Source organism: Cantharellus anzutake (assembly GCF_015039405.1).
Source record: "Cantharellus anzutake strain C23 chromosome Unknown EI90scaffold_60, whole genome shotgun sequence".
Lineage (NCBI taxonomy): Eukaryota > Fungi > Basidiomycota > Agaricomycetes > Cantharellales > Hydnaceae > Cantharellus > Cantharellus anzutake.
In genome coordinates this window covers 237,863-255,142 of record NW_024067010.1, presented here as the reverse complement: position 1 = coordinate 255,142, position 17,280 = coordinate 237,863, and the positions used below count along the sequence as shown (strand labels likewise).

At 49.0% G+C, this 17,280-nt stretch overlaps 6 protein-coding genes and 1 non-coding gene across 7 annotated transcripts; 3 read left to right on the top strand and 4 right to left on the bottom strand.

Annotated features, from left to right (window-relative positions):
* Positions 1 to 7: 7 nt before the first annotated feature.
* Positions 8 to 79, bottom strand: EI90DRAFT_t204. Its single transcript has one exon. It is a non-coding gene; the product is annotated as a tRNA-Arg (tRNA).
* A 2,198-nt stretch (positions 80 to 2,277) lies between these two features.
* EI90DRAFT_2977012 (uncharacterized protein) lies at positions 2,278 to 4,272 on the top strand. Its single transcript, XM_039055900.1, has 6 exons — positions 2,278 to 2,372; positions 2,431 to 2,444; positions 2,500 to 2,700; positions 2,755 to 3,275; positions 3,327 to 3,915; positions 3,971 to 4,272. Exons 1-5 carry the CDS (start codon positions 2,324 to 2,326, stop codon positions 3,901 to 3,903), a joined length of 1,362 nt encoding a protein of 453 aa, XP_038911678.1. The 5' UTR covers positions 2,278 to 2,323; the 3' UTR covers positions 3,904 to 3,915; positions 3,971 to 4,272.
* A 2,094-nt stretch (positions 4,273 to 6,366) lies between these two features.
* On the top strand, positions 6,367 to 7,016 carry EI90DRAFT_2328886 (uncharacterized protein). The gene has a single exon (XM_039052885.1). The coding sequence runs from the start codon at positions 6,441 to 6,443 to the stop codon at positions 6,873 to 6,875; it is 435 nt and encodes a 144-aa protein (XP_038911677.1). The 5' UTR covers positions 6,367 to 6,440; the 3' UTR covers positions 6,876 to 7,016.
* On the bottom strand, positions 6,852 to 7,687 carry EI90DRAFT_3075182 (uncharacterized protein). The gene is given in 3 exon segments (XM_039061554.1): positions 6,852 to 7,305; positions 7,371 to 7,389; positions 7,409 to 7,687. 3 exon segments carry the CDS (start codon positions 7,448 to 7,450, stop codon positions 7,028 to 7,030), a joined length of 339 nt encoding a protein of 112 aa, XP_038911676.1. The 5' UTR covers positions 7,451 to 7,687; the 3' UTR covers positions 6,852 to 7,027.
* A 2,366-nt stretch (positions 7,688 to 10,053) lies between these two features.
* On the bottom strand, positions 10,054 to 12,319 carry EI90DRAFT_2328969 (uncharacterized protein). The gene is made up of 2 exons (XM_039052886.1): positions 11,442 to 12,319; positions 10,054 to 10,925 (listed from the first exon to the last, which is right to left on the bottom strand). Exons 1-2 carry the CDS (start codon positions 12,228 to 12,230, stop codon positions 10,149 to 10,151), a joined length of 1,566 nt encoding a protein of 521 aa, XP_038911675.1. The 5' UTR covers positions 12,231 to 12,319; the 3' UTR covers positions 10,054 to 10,148.
* Positions 12,320 to 12,703: 384 nt separating this feature from the next.
* On the bottom strand, positions 12,704 to 14,724 carry EI90DRAFT_3129770 (uncharacterized protein; the record flags this gene model as incomplete). The annotated part of the gene is made up of 2 exons (XM_039064243.1): positions 12,704 to 13,495; positions 14,629 to 14,724. 2 exons carry the CDS (start codon positions 14,722 to 14,724, stop codon positions 12,704 to 12,706), a joined length of 888 nt encoding a protein of 295 aa, XP_038911674.1.
* Positions 14,725 to 14,908: 184 nt separating this feature from the next.
* On the top strand, positions 14,909 to 15,708 carry EI90DRAFT_2328781 (uncharacterized protein). The gene is made up of 2 exons (XM_039052884.1): positions 14,909 to 15,350; positions 15,407 to 15,708. Exons 1-2 carry the CDS (start codon positions 15,037 to 15,039, stop codon positions 15,504 to 15,506), a joined length of 414 nt encoding a protein of 137 aa, XP_038911673.1. The 5' UTR covers positions 14,909 to 15,036; the 3' UTR covers positions 15,507 to 15,708.
* Positions 15,709 to 17,280: the final 1,572 nt, after the last annotated feature.

Here is a 17,280-nt window from a genome sequence, read left to right as displayed (position 1 = left end):
AAAAAGTTGATCTCCGCCGGGCTCGAACCGACAATCTCCTGATTCGTAGTCAGACGCCTTACCATTGGGCCAGGAAACCAAGACAGGGATACCTACTGTTCTAAACCTCTACAGTCTACTAACCACAGTCGATCGGGAGGAACAGTTGATTGATTGATTAACAACAGTTCTCTTGGATAGCCGCGTGGTTCTTCCAAAGCTCTGCGCGCCTGCTTGCCATGGGCAGAATTTGGATCCCGAGTGACACCCAGTGTTGCTATGCCTCGAAATGATTGTACTTCGCCCTTACCGCCCTTCTTGCTGAAGCCCTCCCCTATAATTGCAATTGTGCAAGGCCTCGATGACTCAAGTTACTAGGGGAATGGTAATTAGGATTCTGCGAAAGCTAACGGTGGGAAATTCGCGTACGTCAAAGCAACTGCATGCTAACTTCACTCAATCGGAATATTTAATTAAGGAATTAGTGAGCCAAACGTGCCCGGAATCTTTACAGCAATATCTACTATTTCGCTGTTTGTACTTCGTGGCCGCGTGCGAGCTTCGTCAATAGGTAGGTGGCCATGATAATCACATGACCGCTTGTTGCGGAGTTGGCCGGACGGATCAACATGACAGGGTATACTGTACCTACACGACCGGGAGCCGCCTTGGGTTTGAGCGTGACAAGGGAGAGCCTGCCGCAAGCGGCCCTTCAAGGTGTGACACACCTCCAGAGGCATGACACATGAGTCGGCATTTTCCTGCACAACAAAATAAGCAGGCAGCATATATTTCTAAATTTGAACATTCGAAAATTCCCCTCTTGCAAAAATCCCCGAAAAGTGTCAAATGGCGATTTTCGTTTTTAATTCATGAAGTATAATTGCCTTTTTTGGAAATTGAAAACTCGCTCGAATTGAAAATGTCACAGCCACCTTGAAACCGTACTCACAGCGTGACGAGGGACCCAGAGCCTCAGACCCAGTGTGACGCGTGACAAAGGACCAATTTGAGCCGCAAGGCCAGCGTGACGCGTGACAGGCTCCCAGTCATGTAGGTACAGTATATCCTTGGACTCCAGAGTGTACGTTCTCGAGGTAGTCTGGATTGCACCATCCACATCTTGGTATAGCATGTTGCCCACGAGCGATTCCACCTGAAGCATGTTCAGCGACCCTCCTGTCATGCAATGCTGTCAGGTCTTTCCCAGGAGATGGAGAGCTAAATCTCCTGTCCCTTATTAGGGACATTCGTCTCTGTTGGAAATGGCAAGTCACCGGAGATATCCGGGACAGATAATGTGGAGGATGTGACTAAGCGCTCGCGTAAATGCCGCGCATAGAAAGCTCCGGATTGCTGCATAATACAAATATGGGTGCTTTAGCACCACAGTTTCCTCTCATTTCTATATTACATCTGGACTGCGAGTGGGGCTGCTGAACCGGGTTGCCATATATGGAACTCCGGATTTACAACAGTCGCGCTATTCGTATGGGGCTTAGGGGGCCAATTGAATCATGTCGAATATGACGCGAGTGATATGTATAACGAATTGTCTCACCAGTGTCTGAGCGTGGATGATGGGACCCATCTTCGCACTATCAAGTGGAAAAACTGCCCCATATCACTGCGCATGATTGAGGTGTACTTCGGGCAAGGCTTGCCTCGGGCTGTCATCCATTATGACCATGTCGACAACTGCGAGCACGGGAATGATTCCTGTTACGCGTTCTATATGACCCTGATCAATGGGAACACAGCGCAAGCTGATGGGTGGAACGTTTCGCTCGAAAGACTAATTCCGCAGTTTGGTGTTATGTCACCGCCCCCTACTGTCTGAATTTCCGTGATTGGTATAGAGGCGTCTGATACTTCCACGTTGTTTGTGGAATGAGTATCAGGAGATGGCTGGGACGCCTCATCTACTCGCCGAAAAGAATATCAACGAGACGTCGCATTGAGCTCATCCTCTATAAGAATTGCAAACTAGAAGAAACGTACCGAGTTCGCTACGAGTTAGAGTTTTTGTTTTTTTGTGAATATCAGACCACCATTTTCAGAGCATGGGATTGCGGCAGCTAAAGAATGGATTGTGGAAACATCTAACAAGGCCCGAGCATGCAATTGATACAATTGATGACCCACCTGTCGTAGCAAACGTTTGCGTACTACATATTACAAAAGGCGAACTGACTATCCGTTCGCAGCGGAGGATATGCATTTTTCGAAATCCCGATCATCACAGAAGCATAGGAAACAACCTACGGCTCAAAAGACTAGCCAACGTGACCACTCACTGAGGGGAGTTGCCGGATGTATTCGTACGTCCCGAAACAAGTCCCAAATGTCGGAGGAGACGCAGGACTCGTTCACCTTCACAGTTGGCAAGTTGGGTGAGTGACGCTTGCTATTCCACTGGAGATGTTTTTTGATCTTCACACTCTGTCTTAGATGCCGGCATGGCGGTTCGCATCTGACCGCTCTGAAGCTATTCCTTATTTACTAATATCTGTCTTCCAGATTTTAATAGGCGAACGAGCTCACTTAATTGAATTCCCAAGTTTGCTCCTTCCTCCAGGAGTAGCTTCTGGATCTATCGTTGATATTGCTGTTCATCGCAACATATCCCAAGAAAAACGTCATCGGGCCGAATTTTGGGACCTACAACGGAATATTTTGAGTACCTACGGCTCAGAATTGCCAAAGGCTCCTCAGCTTGCGGTAGGAGCAATACACACAGTCTTTGACCACCCATACTTAAGATCTTTGCCTAAGGTACGGAATATCACGCAGACATCAGTGACGCTGGAATGGCCAGCATTGGAGCTTGCCACTGCAAAGTTACGCGCTTTAGAAATACATAAAAATGGCCAACGACTCGCTGCTATTCCTTCCCCACTTCAGAATACTTCAACAAAACTCTCTGGACTCTCAGTTGAGACAGCATACACTTTCCAACTGATCCTGCGCACCACTGCTGGTAATTTTTCGAGCAATCTTGTCGAAGTGAAAACGCATTCCATGAATGACACGTCCGGGATATCTGTTTGCTTTGGCAACGTTCAGGACAGGGTCTTATTAGAGAATGCCAAGCTCGCCCTCCAAGAAATGCGAGCAAAGTGGAGCGACAGAATCCAGATTGATACGACTCACTTTGTATGCACCACCCCAGAAATGATACCTGACGCCAGTGGGGTCTCAAGAGGTGGTGTTGGTGTTGAGTATCAGAAGGCTCTTCAACTCAGCATTCCTGTGGTTCAACCGCAATGGATAGTCGCGTGTTTACAAGAAAAGCGGTACGTTTCCGATTATTCTCCCGATTGATTTCTTACCCGCCATTTCATCAGGATGGTGCCCATATCTTCATTCTACCTTGGCGCCACTCCATCGGCATTTCTTTCCTCTGCTTCATTTGCACGTCCAAAAAATTCGTCCTCATCGACTACTGCTGTGAATGTTCCCCAGAGCCCAACCTCACCTAAATCCCCCCCAGTTCCTGACAAGCAATTCCATGGTCAGACTCAGTCCCCCCCCATTCTCGCATTATCTCCCAAACGGGAATCTACTTCGAGCCCCAAACCTCCGCCGCGAAGCCCTCTTCAGAGTGACGAACCGCAGACATCGATAAGATCTCCTCATCAAGCCCATCGCAAGAGTGGGACGATGGACAAAACATTCAAGTTTCCTCCTGAAGTCCCTCCTCCCCAAGTCACCGTCTCTCCGACCGAGGAAGACGACGAAGAGGATGCACAGGATCTTATAGAGTCCACAAAGAATATGAAATTGAATCTTGCTGGCGAAGGAGAGAAGGGCCCCAAGTCTGTCGAGATTCCCCCTCCGACGCCCATCGCGAAAGACACCGAATTGGAGCCAGAGTTCAGTAATGAAGAGGTCGGTGAGACCGTGGAAGTGGATTTGACCTAAAAATATTCCATTGTGAGTTTCAATTCCCTCCATCCTGGTATTGCTCACAGTCTGGACTCATTTTCAGTATTCAGTCTGTCTTTTGACGATTATACCAGGTGTAATTTCTTCTTCTCACCTTTTATTTCTTCGGCAGCCCCGTACCCGGATCCATCATTCGACTCCTTTTGCCGGTGTCGGGACCCTGGTCTTTAAATCCTTTCAGAAGGAGTAGTTTTCGTAGGCTGTTGAGCTATTTACTTATAATGGCTAATTAAATTACGCACCCGAGCGTGGCTACCTGGAAAACTCCATCAGATTCCCAGATACAGGTCCATGCTGTAAGGTGGCTCACCAGCTGTATACATATCAAGCAACGGACTGTCCATGATAACACTGCATTGGGTCTAAACTGCGGTTCGCTGCGTCCTGTGGGAACTGCTCGGAAAATCAGGAGTCATACCTCAGCCCAGGTAGCCAAGGCATCATCTTAGGCGATGTTTGGAATGTTTAAAAACTATCTCGGTCATTTGATCATATCTATTCTCGCCGGGATCCTTGTGTGCCTCCGTTTGTTACTCTTATCCTCTCCGGAGGCGTCACATCTGCCCTACGCGAACCAATCTCTCAGAAGGAGTTGAAAACAATTGTTTGTAGCATGTACGGTAGTTTGAGAACCCTCAGCTGTCCAGTGGGCCTGCCAAGTGGAAACCGAACGCGACCATTTCCAGCCACGGTGAGTTTCCCGGTTTGGAATGCGATATATTGTCGTTTGGAGCTCCACGCCATTGACTTTGTTGAGGTCGGGTGCGAGTGCAACACCCTGCAGCACTACACGCGACAGCTAAGTGTTACTGTAATGCCGCGAGCACGTTACTGCCCCGAACATGACATGTACTGTTCTTGGTGATAGCAACTTGCGTGACCGGCAGTAATCCTGCCGATTTCATAATTTCAACCGCAAGTGTTGCATGATGGCGGAGTTAGGACTCTCCAAGCATGTGCACCTTCGGCCCTCAAACCACTTAATGTGACCACTCGTCATCTCCCACACCTTGACACCTGAGCTTTCCGTATTGTTTGGGGCTCATTCGGAGATCAAAATGCATGAACTTACCCCGGCGTGCCTAACTGCCCCGTCACATGGATGATCCGATATCTTCCTGTTTGGGGCTGTACCACCCGTTGCCTGTCCTACTTTTACGCTTGGGGCCCCCCTATTTTGACGGTCGAACGGACCCCAACCACGAAGCGAGCTTTCCACTTATTTGAATTTACTGGGCGGCCCAAAATTTTGGGACCGCGACTAAGTTGAATCGTGCGTCATGGGCGCCTGCCGTGCATGTTTGGACCCGCGGACACATCAACATAGAGGGTTAAACAACCCCTACTTTTGCCAAGGAGCCAACTTAAAACTCGCTCACTTCTTGTGCCGCCGGGTCCTGCCAGGCCGTTCTGCCCCGGGCCTGACACTGACCAGTGACCACGCGTGGCCAACCCGACCGGGAACGAATCCTGATTGCAACACATCGCGAATTCGGTGGCGCAATTCGGTGGCGCGCATTGCGGCATTCGATTGCAGATAAGATACTGGCCTGTTCTCCGTTTGCTGACAGTCTGCTGCGTTGCTTCACAACAACAATGGGGCAGCGCACAAATCCTAGAATTAGGATTCCCCTCGTTCCAGTATTCTCGTGGTTAACATCTGTGGGCTCTATTATCAAGAAAGGAGTGTTACAGAAGAAAGAACGAATGCTTCGGCATTGTTTCGTGTCTGCAGCACCTCCCGATCTCTTGCAATTAGTTCCCCACGGGATTCCTCGAAAATCCCCCTGCCTGGAGGTGGCTGGATTTGGCACGAAGACATTCCCATTAGCGCACACCACGCCTTCAACCCCTCGGTATAGCTCTGAAGTCACGCTCGATGAGGACGAAAACCCTCACAGAACTCCAAAGCAACTAGGTTACCACAAAGACGTGACATCGGCCCCAAAGCTTTTAATCCCAACCTAAACCTGCGCGAGAAGGGCTTCTGAGGCCCGAGACTCCCCATGCGTATATAGTAGCTACGATCCAGCGTGCAGTGACACCCATCGGGCAGAAGCTGACTCTTGCCTTCACAATCGGTCCGAGCCGTGCTATGTAACCTTCAAGAAGAAATTCATTGTCTTCATTGTCAACACGTCCCTCGTTCCAAAAATGGGTGCTGATCATAGCTGTGAGATCCAAGCAAGGTTCAGTTGACGTTTATCGCAACCAAACCTCGATGACTATGAGACGCCACTTTGATAGTCACCGCTTCCTCGCACCGCATCCAGGAAACCAGAATGTTTCAAATGATGCCATTCTTCATCTTCCACGGAATACGCCTCACCGCTGCACCAGTCGAGCGAAAGCAACGAGGCCTTTTCCCTAATCTCGGCTTAAATTCTATTTCGAATTTCGAACCAAGTGGTCGATTTCGGTAATTTCTGCGCATGCGGACCACTTGACGTGCGGCACACACGCAACGGTTGCAATCTGGTTTTTGCGCAGCACTCCAGTCATATCATAATACCATGACGCTTATGATGCTTCGCGCAGCAAGAAGCATCGTGGCTTTTTATTTTTTGCGTGCAACAACTGTTGTACATGCGTGCTCATGCTATCGCACTAGAAGTCGCCTGCAGCTTTTTTTTTTTTCAGTATATCGGGTAACAGCACGACACAAATCATGCGCTTCCTTTCTTGCACAGAACCCCTATATCTTCATCCAGAGTATTGTGTTATTGCCGTTAATAGGCATAACCTTAAGCGTGCAGTCAGCATCCTTGTTTAGGATCAGAATCAAATTAAAGCCAACGACCGCAAGCGAGCGTGCTAGTCGGTCTATAGGTGAGTCATATGATCCGCACATTAGCCCCAGTCTGCTATTCCTTCCTGCTTGGCAAGTTGATTGTGCTTCCGGTCGACTAGGCCGGGTATATAACTTGCGCTTCATGCCGATTGAATAGAGAAACACTGCAGATCCTCTGCGCCATTATTTGGATGTGACATCAACACCGATAGGTCAGTCTACCGCTGGAAGGACTATCCGGTGGAACAAATTGGCTTATCATACCAAGCACTGATTCGTGTCCTGGTGTGGAAAAGCGAGACGGCTGGATCACTGAATTGGGATGAACGTCGTTTTGGAGTTGAAATCAAATTCTAGTAACATTTGTGGGTTGAATAGACCCAAGTTCCTGCGTGTTCGATATGAAAATCCTTGCCTGCAGATCAATAGATGGTTGCACGTTAGGGGGATGGAGGAAAACATGGGGGTAGCGCATGACAAATGGCCCAAATGGGGAACCCAGATTGGGCTAGATTCAAGCGAGAACGGCGAAGACCCGGAGGCATGAGCATGGTTGATGGCCACGGTGGCCGTGGCGGTAAAAGGGGGTAAGTCATTTCCGGGTGAAAGGAAGACGACGTGATGTTGATGTGATGCGGATAACTATACCAAGGCGGTACTAGTCTGCAACGTCAATGCAATGTGGTAGCGCAAAATAAACGGGCCGAGCCGGCCCGTCACTGTCCATGGCATACTTTTTTCATACGCATGTTCGACCTAAATCTGCTTACCCGCAGTCCGAACAAAAAATGAGGTGAATCATTCCTGTTCTTTACATTCAACACGACTCAAGTACACCATGCTATCCGATGGAATCAGGACAAGAAGCCCAGAGAAGGCGTATCCTAGGGTACACATATCCAATATCTACCCATGGATAGCGCGTAGCTTAAGTGAATAGAAGCAGGCTGATTGTGATTTAGCCACCATTTATATATGGGAAAGCATCGCCAGGCACGCGTAACGGTGCCCACACCAACTAATCACACAGCAACAGGGGATGGGGGGGTACCACACGCGTTCAAATCATGACCTGAGTGTGATAAAGCTAAAACGATAGAAGCAAAAGTGAGTGGATGTTGTAATGGAGTGGTAAGAGAAAGGCTGGAATCCTCGGGGGGGGGGGAGACGGAAGCGACCAGCGCCGACTGGGGGTACGTTACCGACCACGATCGCGGGAGAGAGAATGAGGCCCAGATTCAATGCCCCAACCTCTCTTGAATATTCGATTGGTTCTGAGACCCAGCTGCATATTACAGAACCACGATCGGCATTGCGAAGTAAAATGTGTAAGGGAGAAGGGAGGAAAGGCGGGATTCGCCTTGAGGCTTTTGTCAGCCGTGTTGTCATCCAGACGCAACGGTCGTGAATGAATTGGGCAGCAAGGGGAAGGGAGGTCGTGCTTATCACACGATCACGGCCCGTCCCCACAGAAAACTTTTCTCTTTCACCAGTTAGCACATTAAGGCACGGGCGTTCCCTTGCCAGCCACGCGCGGGGCTCCAACCTATCGCGATCCATGGTGATTCACACCCAACTCAAGTAAGCCAAGTCCATCATTGTGGAAGATGCATGAGAGAGCCTCGTTCGGGAGATAGACACTCTCTTTGTCTGGCTCAGTCATTTTGGCAACACGTACACATGTGCGGCAACAATTGGGATCGAAATTAAACCCTGATTGCCCAAGCTTTTTAAGGGTGGCACCCCTAAGTATATTATTAGCTGTCTTCCAAGGGTCCGCGCGGCATTGGAAGGTCCAGAAGAATCGTCAGGGCAAGGGGTTCGAGTCGTACGCTCTGATCCGGAGAATGAGGGACGAGGGAAAAAAGAAGACATACAGGCGTCACAAGTTGTAGTTCTCAGGGCGAATCCAGGCGTGGGTACCTAGTACCGCGGAAAGAGGAAAGCTGGGCGAGATAATGAGTGAAAGATTTGAAAACGGTCCATAACCAAGTGAAAAACAAAAATTAGAGGCGCAACAGCGCAGCTGTGAGTTGTGGTTCAACCCATTTGGCCACTGATTCCTCATTTAGCTCAAATCGAATGGTTGCATGCAGCGGAAGAGACACCGTCTACCCAATAGTATTATTCCAAGAAAAAAAAAAACCAAATATCAGACAGTGAATGTATCAGCACGTCCGCTGTACACGCAGACGACCCAGCAAGCTAAGGTCCAAAAAAATATTATGATGTTACAAAAAAAATACTTAGACATCGCAAGCAAAAGTGAAAAAGTCAAGAGAGAGAAGAAAAAAAAGAAGCCAAAAAAGTAAGGTGAAATTGATGAATGATGATATACGGGGCATTATGATGACTATGCTTGTTGAGAATCATTGGTTGCGGATTGTTCGTTGTGTGGATTGTAAGTACGGGTGTTGGTGTGAGATGAAGAGTGGGTGACAGCGCCAGTCACGTTTGTTTTTTGAATGTGAAGGTCGAAAGGGAGAGACAGGGGAGACAGGAGGATAGCAAGGTACACGGAAGGGAGTACAATCGAGTTATGGGAGATGATAGGAGGTAGCGCTTCAAGTGAGAGCGAATGCCGCGGTATATCCGCATTCGGACATGAAAGCCTTCAGAAGAAAGCGCAAGGGAAAAAAGCGCAAGAAAATAAAATGCAAATGCACACGCCAGAGAACTCGAAAGTTTAGATAATTCGAGAGCGATGGTGCGGCAGTCTGGATTATGGCACAACAAACCACAAACATTCAATTGTACGAAGGGAAATAAAAAAAAAAACTTGACAAGAATGACAATGTTAAAGTTGTGAAAACAAAAACCAAAAGAGGATACAATAATTTAAAATGCAACCAGAATTATATCACACACCATGAGCGAGGACGCAAGGCGAGTCGGAGGGGAACAGGGAGGATGCGTAGGAAGGACGGGTCGGCCAGTGGAGAAGATGGGTCGTGGTCAAACCCTCGAGGCAAAACTACATGATCGAGTAGCACGGAAATTGCTAAGTGCGCCTATGGGAGGAAGGCCATGAGGGCGACATGCATGTATGCATGCACAGCAGCCCAAAGCAGAAGTCTAACATACAGATATACAAAAGGGGACGGGCGACGTATTAGCACAAGAACGATGTTGAGGTACGATGACGGAAGGGATTCAGGCCAGATGTACGAAGAAACAGCAAGAATTCTAGGCAGAATCATGTTGACATTGACATCGGCAGCCAATGATGATTCGAGATGAAACGCAGAACAAATAGGGCAGCGGGTAGGGGGATGAATTAACGGCCCAATTTTGAGTACCACAGGAGTGAGAGGGAAACGGTGGTGCGCGCATGTAAACAACAATTCGGCGTGGCATGTCCTGCTTGACAAGCAACTATTCGAAGGAGGCGGAGGCAGCAAGGGAGGCACCTTGTCTTCGCTCGTTAATCTCACCTCCAACTCCCACCAACAACAGCAGGTATCCCGCCCATCATCCCCATGCCAACCATATCCCCATGCGTCCCATACCCACTAGCAGCATTCGCACCCTGATGATGCCCATGGCCATGACCATGATGCGAAAGGTGATGATGATGATGATGGTGGGCCAAATGAGGTGAATTGCCGCCAGACCCAGGCGACTCTACCTTGACGTTTACATCTGAGCCCGCACTGTACTCACCACAACCAGCCACCGCTCCAGTCGCTGTCGCCGAAGAGGGAAGATGAGGAGAATCGTACACAGATAATGGTGAAAGGATAGACGAAGCAGACGGACTGGTGGAAATAGGTGGCAGATGTTGACCTCCCCTTGACGAAGATGGGGTCGCTCCGCTCGCGTTTGCATTAGGATGAGAATGGCCATGACCTGAAGGTGAAATGGAGGATTGACTCGAAGAAGGCGACGATCCCAAAGAAGCTGTAGAAACAGACGTGCTAAGTGGAGGAAGGTGATACGCATAGGCCCCACTTGCAGCTGCTCCACTTGCGCCACTCGAATCGGCAGACGAAGGAAGGACACTGGACAAGTTAACACTCCCCATACCCGCCGCCGCACCTATAGGTATGGAAACGACAGAGCTGTAATCCTCGTACGAGGAATGATGAGGCACGTAGTACTTTAGGGTACTACCGTGATGCCCGGAATGCTGAGAATGTCGATCATCCTGCCCATTAACACTGGCAGCAGGTGAAGAATGCGTGGAAGAGGCGTAATTCGAGTTGGGCTGTTGTAGATGTTGCAGTTTGCCATGATCATCGTTCGCAACGTAGTAAGGGAGTGTAAGAGTTGGTCATTGTCGCCGCCCAACATTCGGAAATACGTCATCAATCCAAGAACCAACGATGAGAAAACCAAACCAATCAACGAACCAACGAATCAAGACCAAGCGAAAATTAAGATTACCGGAAGAAAATTCCAGAGTCCAGAACGCGACCAAACAACAGGGTCACAAGCAATTTCAAATCCCATCCCACAGGATAAAACCAAAGGAATTTGATGCAAGACCAATGCATGTTGTTGTTGTTGTTTTTGTTGGGAGTGGAACCGAAGAACCGAAGAGAAGAAGTTGGTCAGTAAAACCGCTTGTTCGATTGCAATTCAATGGAGCGGCGATTCGCTTGTATAACTCGTGACCGCTGGCTCTTTGCCCTCAGACCGACGATACAACCATGGTTCGGAAAGAGAAGCAAAGCCAGCGCATCGAAGAAGAGGGAAAATCGTAGAAAATGAAGTGACTTACGTGAGATCCAGAATTAATGTTAACAGCAGAGTGATATGGCGAATTATGCGTGCTCGAATGATGAGAAGCATAAGAATTAGAACGATGTATTCCAGGGTGTGCGCCGCCGGTAGTTCCACTGGTCCCATTCACACCGTTCCCACCGGCACCAGTTCCAGAATGACTCGAAGGAGAAGGGTAGCTCGAGGAAGGGTTACCAGCTTCTCTATGGCCCTCACTTCCTCTTGAATGAGGATGTGAATGCGAATGAGGTTGGGGAGGTTGAGGGTAATCTGTTGGTGAAAACAATACCACAGGCCCCTCCGTCTGCCCGCCATAGACGCCATACCCATTCATTCCGTTCCCATTGCTCATAGGGACACCATATCCACCTACGGCAACTCCAACACCGACACCAGCGGCAGTGGTGGCACCAACACCATGAGAATATGAAAGAGAAGACAATGCACCATATGTTGCTCCATGTCCCGGATACGGATCACCCCCAGCCCTTTCAGAAACCGGATGAAGTGTTATACTCCCCCCATTCCCAGCGCTTCCAGTTCCATACGAACCACCCAACCCCGTAGCACCATCAGGGCTAGCGGGAGGGGTAGGGGTATAAATCTCCCTATCCCTTTTCGTCGTTGCTCTGCCACGACGAATCACACTCCCATTGGCGCCCCGATTCATCAAGTTGGCATCATTGTTCATCATAGTTGTTGCTAATGCGACATTAGCGACTGACATTGCCGCAGCATTAGCGTTCGCAGCCGCAGCCGCAGCAGCATTGGCATTAGCAACCGCCATTTGAGCTCGTTTGTTGTGGGAAGTTCGTCGGGATCGAGGAGAGAGATGAATGCGGAAACTATTTTAGAGGAAAGGGTATCACCCCATTTAATATCCAGGTGGTGTGTACGTGGTTATGGGGGCCGGACCGATAGTCAAATGGGCGTGGGTGAAAGGTAAATGAAGAGGGAAAAGGGAAGAGAAGAGGAACAAGTATTTCGTACGAGAACGATCGATGAACAGATTGATGCGGAGACAGACGCGTTTGGCGCGGAATAGGGATGTCAGGATGAGAGTGAGTTTTTTTTGGTTTGATGGAGAGTGGCATGCGTGGGTAAACGGAAGCAAAACCAGGTCGCAGATATGTAGGTCGATGGATCGTCAGGGAAGAGAAGTAGTCACGAGATTGGTCGTTGAGATCAAGTGGGATAAAGAAAAACACATTGGTCAGAAACGCCCCAGTACAAGCGCACACACAAGTGGAAAGGTCGTACTCACTGTTGCTGCAAGTTATCTTGCCTCGAACATCTTGTTTCACAACCTGGGAAAGGGCATTTGTGATTCCTTTCGCCCGTGTGGACGCGGATGTGACGGGCAAGATGTCCACTGGTGGTAAACGCCTTGGAGCACGTCGTGCAAACATGATTACGCTTCTTCTCGGTCGCAGTGGCACGACCGGTTCCTCCATTTGGTAAAGCGTGTGGTTGTGGTGGTTGTGGAACAAGGGAAGTTTGGTTCGTGGTTGGGGTGGCAGGGGAGGGGAGTTGTTGATGTTGAATGGAGGATTGTGCAGGCGCAGAGGCAGTGTATTGAGGTAAATGTCCTGCGGCAGCTGCCGCAGAAGACGTCGTGGTCGAAGTGCCCATCGCTGAGTGAACGAGATGATTTAAGGGTGATTGAGGGGATACTTGATGGTGATGGGGGGCGCCAGATGTAGGTGTAGCCGAAGGAGTACCATTAGCGGCCGTCGGGGCTAGGCCCAAATGAACGACAGCAGCATTATTAGCGTCATCGTTGAGCAGAGAAACTACCCTTCCATTTAGACTTCTTCCGACGAACATGGGCTCGGCGGTGGATGAAGACTTTGTATTCATCGTGTTTAAACCTTGTGCCCCTGCACCAGTAACGACAGACAGCGTTGAAGGAGTGGAAGACGTGGTAGCGACGATTGTGGATGAAAGTGAAGATGAGGAAATGGTAGAGGTAGCCGTTTTGAAGAAACGTCTAAAGGGGGGAGAGTTTTGGAAAGCTCGAGAGATCGAAGATGGTGTTTTTGACAAGTATGGCTTGTCGATGTGGATGTTGGACGCCGACGCGGGGGGGGGTCGGATGTGAAGAGCGAGAGTAGGATTCGTTGGAAAACGACCGAGGGAGAAGTTAGAGAGATGTTGTCGAGGGCGACAGGGACAAGTGGGAGAGCGCGCGTTTTTCAAGGGAGAGCTCAACGAGGGACCCAGGAGAGATGAGTGACAGGAAAGACTCTTAGTTTTATCCCTCTTCGAGAATTAGAAATAGTTGATTGATATTTCGCAATTATAACACAAAAATATCAAGTGAGGTCCTCATTCTGCTATTATTCATTCGAGCGATTGCATTCTCTTATAGACAATTTGATAATTGAATAAATACATTCTCGTCCACCATTCAACTGGTCTTTTCTGATTTGAGTCCCATTTATTTCTCTATTCATTTGAATTTCTTTTTCGCTTTTTTTCTCATCTCTCCCTGTTCTAATTTATTCTCTTCAGGGACTTCTCACTTCCTAATCGAGATTCCGGGTTCAAATGCTTCTTCCAACATACAGTCAACTCAAATCTGCTTTTTACAAATATCACAAACAAAAAAGCGAAATGACAAAAACAGAAAAAGAAGCAAATTTCAGCACACAATTGCTCGTCTCTCTCTTCTTTCTCGCAATGAACTTTCGTTTTGTTTTGTTTGTTTGTTTGTTTTCTTCAATGTTACATATTTCCAAGTAGACGGAATCCAATGACGGCTTCTCGCTCTCTTCTTCCCTCCTCCCAAAGGAGCCACCACCCCTTCTTCATCACCCGCGGACTCAATATTACATGTTTTTCTTCCTATTTTCCCCATCATTGCCAACAGTCCCAAGCGCCCCCACTCTGTGGATTAACCCGAAAATTCCTTCCCCTTCAGCTCATCCCAATCTCGATCCTCAATAAATCCACTGCCACACCACCTGTGCATGTACAACTACATAGCTCATATCTCATATCAACCTCATATTCATTCATGTATTTTTACGTTATTCTGAATTATTATTCATGGCCAACAACTATGGCCGACGGACGACAGGGGCGCGGAAACGCAAACAACAATGCCAACGAACAAAGCGAAAAAAACCAAAAACCCGACAAGGTTCTGGATTCGGTTAAACAAACAAACATAGTGCACGTACCTCGAGATCAAAAAAAGGGGTCATGTCGGCAGAGCCAAGATCAAAATCAACAGAGACAGCGGGCCAAGGAAGTGGAGGACGGGGGAAAGGGTGCATCGTGCCTAGCCCCAACCCTTGCCAAGATCAGAAGGTCTAACCGGTGCCTCTTCTAAGCCCAAAAGAAACGGGAAGGGAGTTGGAATGATTCGTCAGGTCGGTTGGTAAGGGATTTCTTTTTTGTTCCAAGGGTGCAAAAGGGTACGTACCGAGCACGGACACGGGTCGACGATCTCAATGAGAACGGAATTTCTCCCATCGAAGGTGTGTGGGGAGGGAAGCGCGGCAGCCAGGTCGTGGCAGTTGTTATACTTAATGGAGTGAGGTCAAATGATCAGAAAAGGCGGCTGTAGACATCGACAATAATATTGCATGGCAAAGAAAGCCTCAACCGATCGTCAGATGAAGCTGGCTGAAAAGCCCGTGCTCCGTCGACATCTCCACGGACTGACCATGGACATGGATGTACGGACCGAAAGGTCTTCGAAGTCTAGAAGGACAGGGCTGGATCCCACTTCACGAGAGCCGCAATTGACTCTTTCGCGGAAACCCATGTTTCGTCAACGTTCAAATCATCGTTGCATCATTGACAAGCACCTATCCTCCGTAACCAAGTGGGACACTCACAGTAACGGCCTACACAACCGTCCCACAGCATCACAGTACCCAAAACACCGTGCTCGCAAGCCATATTGCTAGACAGATGTCAATGATGTTTCGCTTACTTTTGCTCTGCCAACAGCAGCCACGCTCGGGTAACAAAACTCGCTAATCCAAGCGGACATTACCGTCTCCCCACAGTTCATACACGCCCATATACCGCAAGATCCCATCCAAACTGAGAGCAACCACGGCTGACGCAACCCAACATGTAACGATTGAGCGCCAGCCAAACGATGCGAGTCGGAAGAGGGCGTTCACATCAACAACGGGCAAGATTCCCTAATTGTCAAGACACGCGGATTCGGATATACATTGCCGCTCATCGGCAGACGTGATCGGTCACTGGGAGTGATCCCCCCGAAGTACCATGGATGTACCCCCGCTGAGACGTGGATCAAAGCCAGTAGGCGACAGTTTCTAGCCCAGAGAGGTTGGTGTCCTCCCAGATTGTGGTTCAGGGTCCCGGTAAACACCTGGTGGACAGAAGTGGAAAGTGGAGGTGGCCATGCCATTCTCGGAAAGGAAGCTGCGCCCAACTCCTTATTGATTCCACCCCACTTGCGTGTCCCCCCACCTCTGTACCGCTACGAAGATTCCTGCTGTTGTCTCCAACGTCCATCACGCTGACGCCCTCGAATGCCCCCTTCCCGCATACCTGCACCACCTCAGCTTACCGAGCAAAGGTTCAGCTTATTCATCATGTGCAATAAGCCAGCAAACTCCTATACCGGCAATTACGATTCGGTGATCACGAGGAGCGTAGCGCTCACTACAGTCTCACCACGCGCACTATTCCATCATACGCTGAGCACCCGCTGATGGTGCCCACTTGCCAAGTTCCTTCATGACGAAAAACGGCTTTCATTTCAAACTGCCATCATCAACGGCGAACCAACCAACTGGCGATTGCCAACAACCCATACATGTACCTCATTTGCGCGGTTTTTCTTTGTTTCCTCATCCACTATACATCGTCTTCGTTGCAGGAAGATTCGAAGCCCCTCAGTCATTACGCTAAGGGGTATCACGCCATACATTTCGGAAGGTACTCACATCGATAGTGTTGCTATCATGCCCATTGTCTGACGATCACCGGCTGATGGCCGCCAATACATCTCAGTCCATTTGCTCTACTGTCTAATGACCGGCGGTATGCATTCATCCGGCGGAATGAGCGATCTACACTCACTCCTGGACCAGCCACTTCCATTAACCAGCTAGTTGGCCCAGCCGGGTAACACAATGCAACAGGATGATCGTTCGGAGCATTGTACTGCATGTGATGCAGAAGATCCTCCCTCCCCCCCCCCCTTTCTTCTTTCGTTCACTTGTACTATACTCCGCGTGTTTCTTGACAGGCGTACACCGATCATCATAACATTTGCCACTCCTACCGCGCTTCGTACAACAAATGTCCCATTCATAGAGTTGAACCCCCCCCAATGAGCTCGATCGGCAGAAGTATTTGAGTGTTTGTACACGTGCATGCGAACCGAAGAGAGCCAGTGCACGACCGCGGGAATCGATCCTCTTCCTCGTTGTGCTACGATGCACCCGCAGCTACCTCCATCAATCCACTAGTACATGATTATGACTTGAATTACCCAATTGCGTCTTCGCTTTCTTTCTTTCTTTGGTTTTTTTTTCTTGGTGGAACCCCATTAGCTTTCGCGATACCTACACATGTATGCATTTGCTTGGGAAATGCGAGTTCCACCATCATTTTGTTTAGTTTCCCCCCTCAACAACGATTGGCGATTCCCATCTCCCAGGGCCACACAAACCATGTCGCCACTGCACAAGTGTAGTTTGCTTTACCGTTTTTTACCCCAACCATGTGCACGAGCACATGCATTACATTGACTCAAAAAAGCCCGAGTATATTTTAACAATCGAACTCTAAAACCTCAATCCGTCCCGATCACTAGAAATTTACTCCCGTCCCACGCGGCC

Bases quoted from the DNA above. Each gene is read 5' to 3' on its own strand.
- EI90DRAFT_2328969 (XM_039052886.1), bottom strand. From the start codon at position 12,230: ATGGCGGTTGCTAATGCCAATGCTGCTGCGGCTGCGGCTGCGAACGCT. The intron at 10,926-11,441 runs GTAAGTCACTTC...CATCTACAACAG, and splicing joins ACATTAATTCTGGATCTCAC to CCCAACTCGAATTACGCCTC.
- EI90DRAFT_3075182 (XM_039061554.1), bottom strand. From the start codon at position 7,450: ATGCCATGGACAGTGACGGGCCGGCTCGGCCCGTTTATTTTG.
- EI90DRAFT_2328781 (XM_039052884.1), top strand. From the start codon at position 15,037: ATGGCAAAGAAAGCCTCAACCGATCGTCAGATGAAGCTGGCTGAAAAG. The intron at 15,351-15,406 runs GCCATATTGCTA...CTCTGCCAACAG, and splicing joins CCAAAACACCGTGCTCGCAA to CAGCCACGCTCGGGTAACAA.
- EI90DRAFT_2328886 (XM_039052885.1), top strand. From the start codon at position 6,441: ATGACGCTTATGATGCTTCGCGCAGCAAGAAGCATCGTGGCTTTTTAT.
- EI90DRAFT_2977012 (XM_039055900.1), top strand. From the start codon at position 2,324: ATGTCGGAGGAGACGCAGGACTCGTTCACCTTCACAGTTGGCAAGTTG. The intron at 2,701-2,754 runs GTAGGAGCAATA...TCTTTGCCTAAG, and splicing joins CAAAGGCTCCTCAGCTTGCG to GTACGGAATATCACGCAGAC. The intron at 3,276-3,326 runs GTACGTTTCCGA...CCATTTCATCAG, and splicing joins GCGTGTTTACAAGAAAAGCG to GATGGTGCCCATATCTTCAT.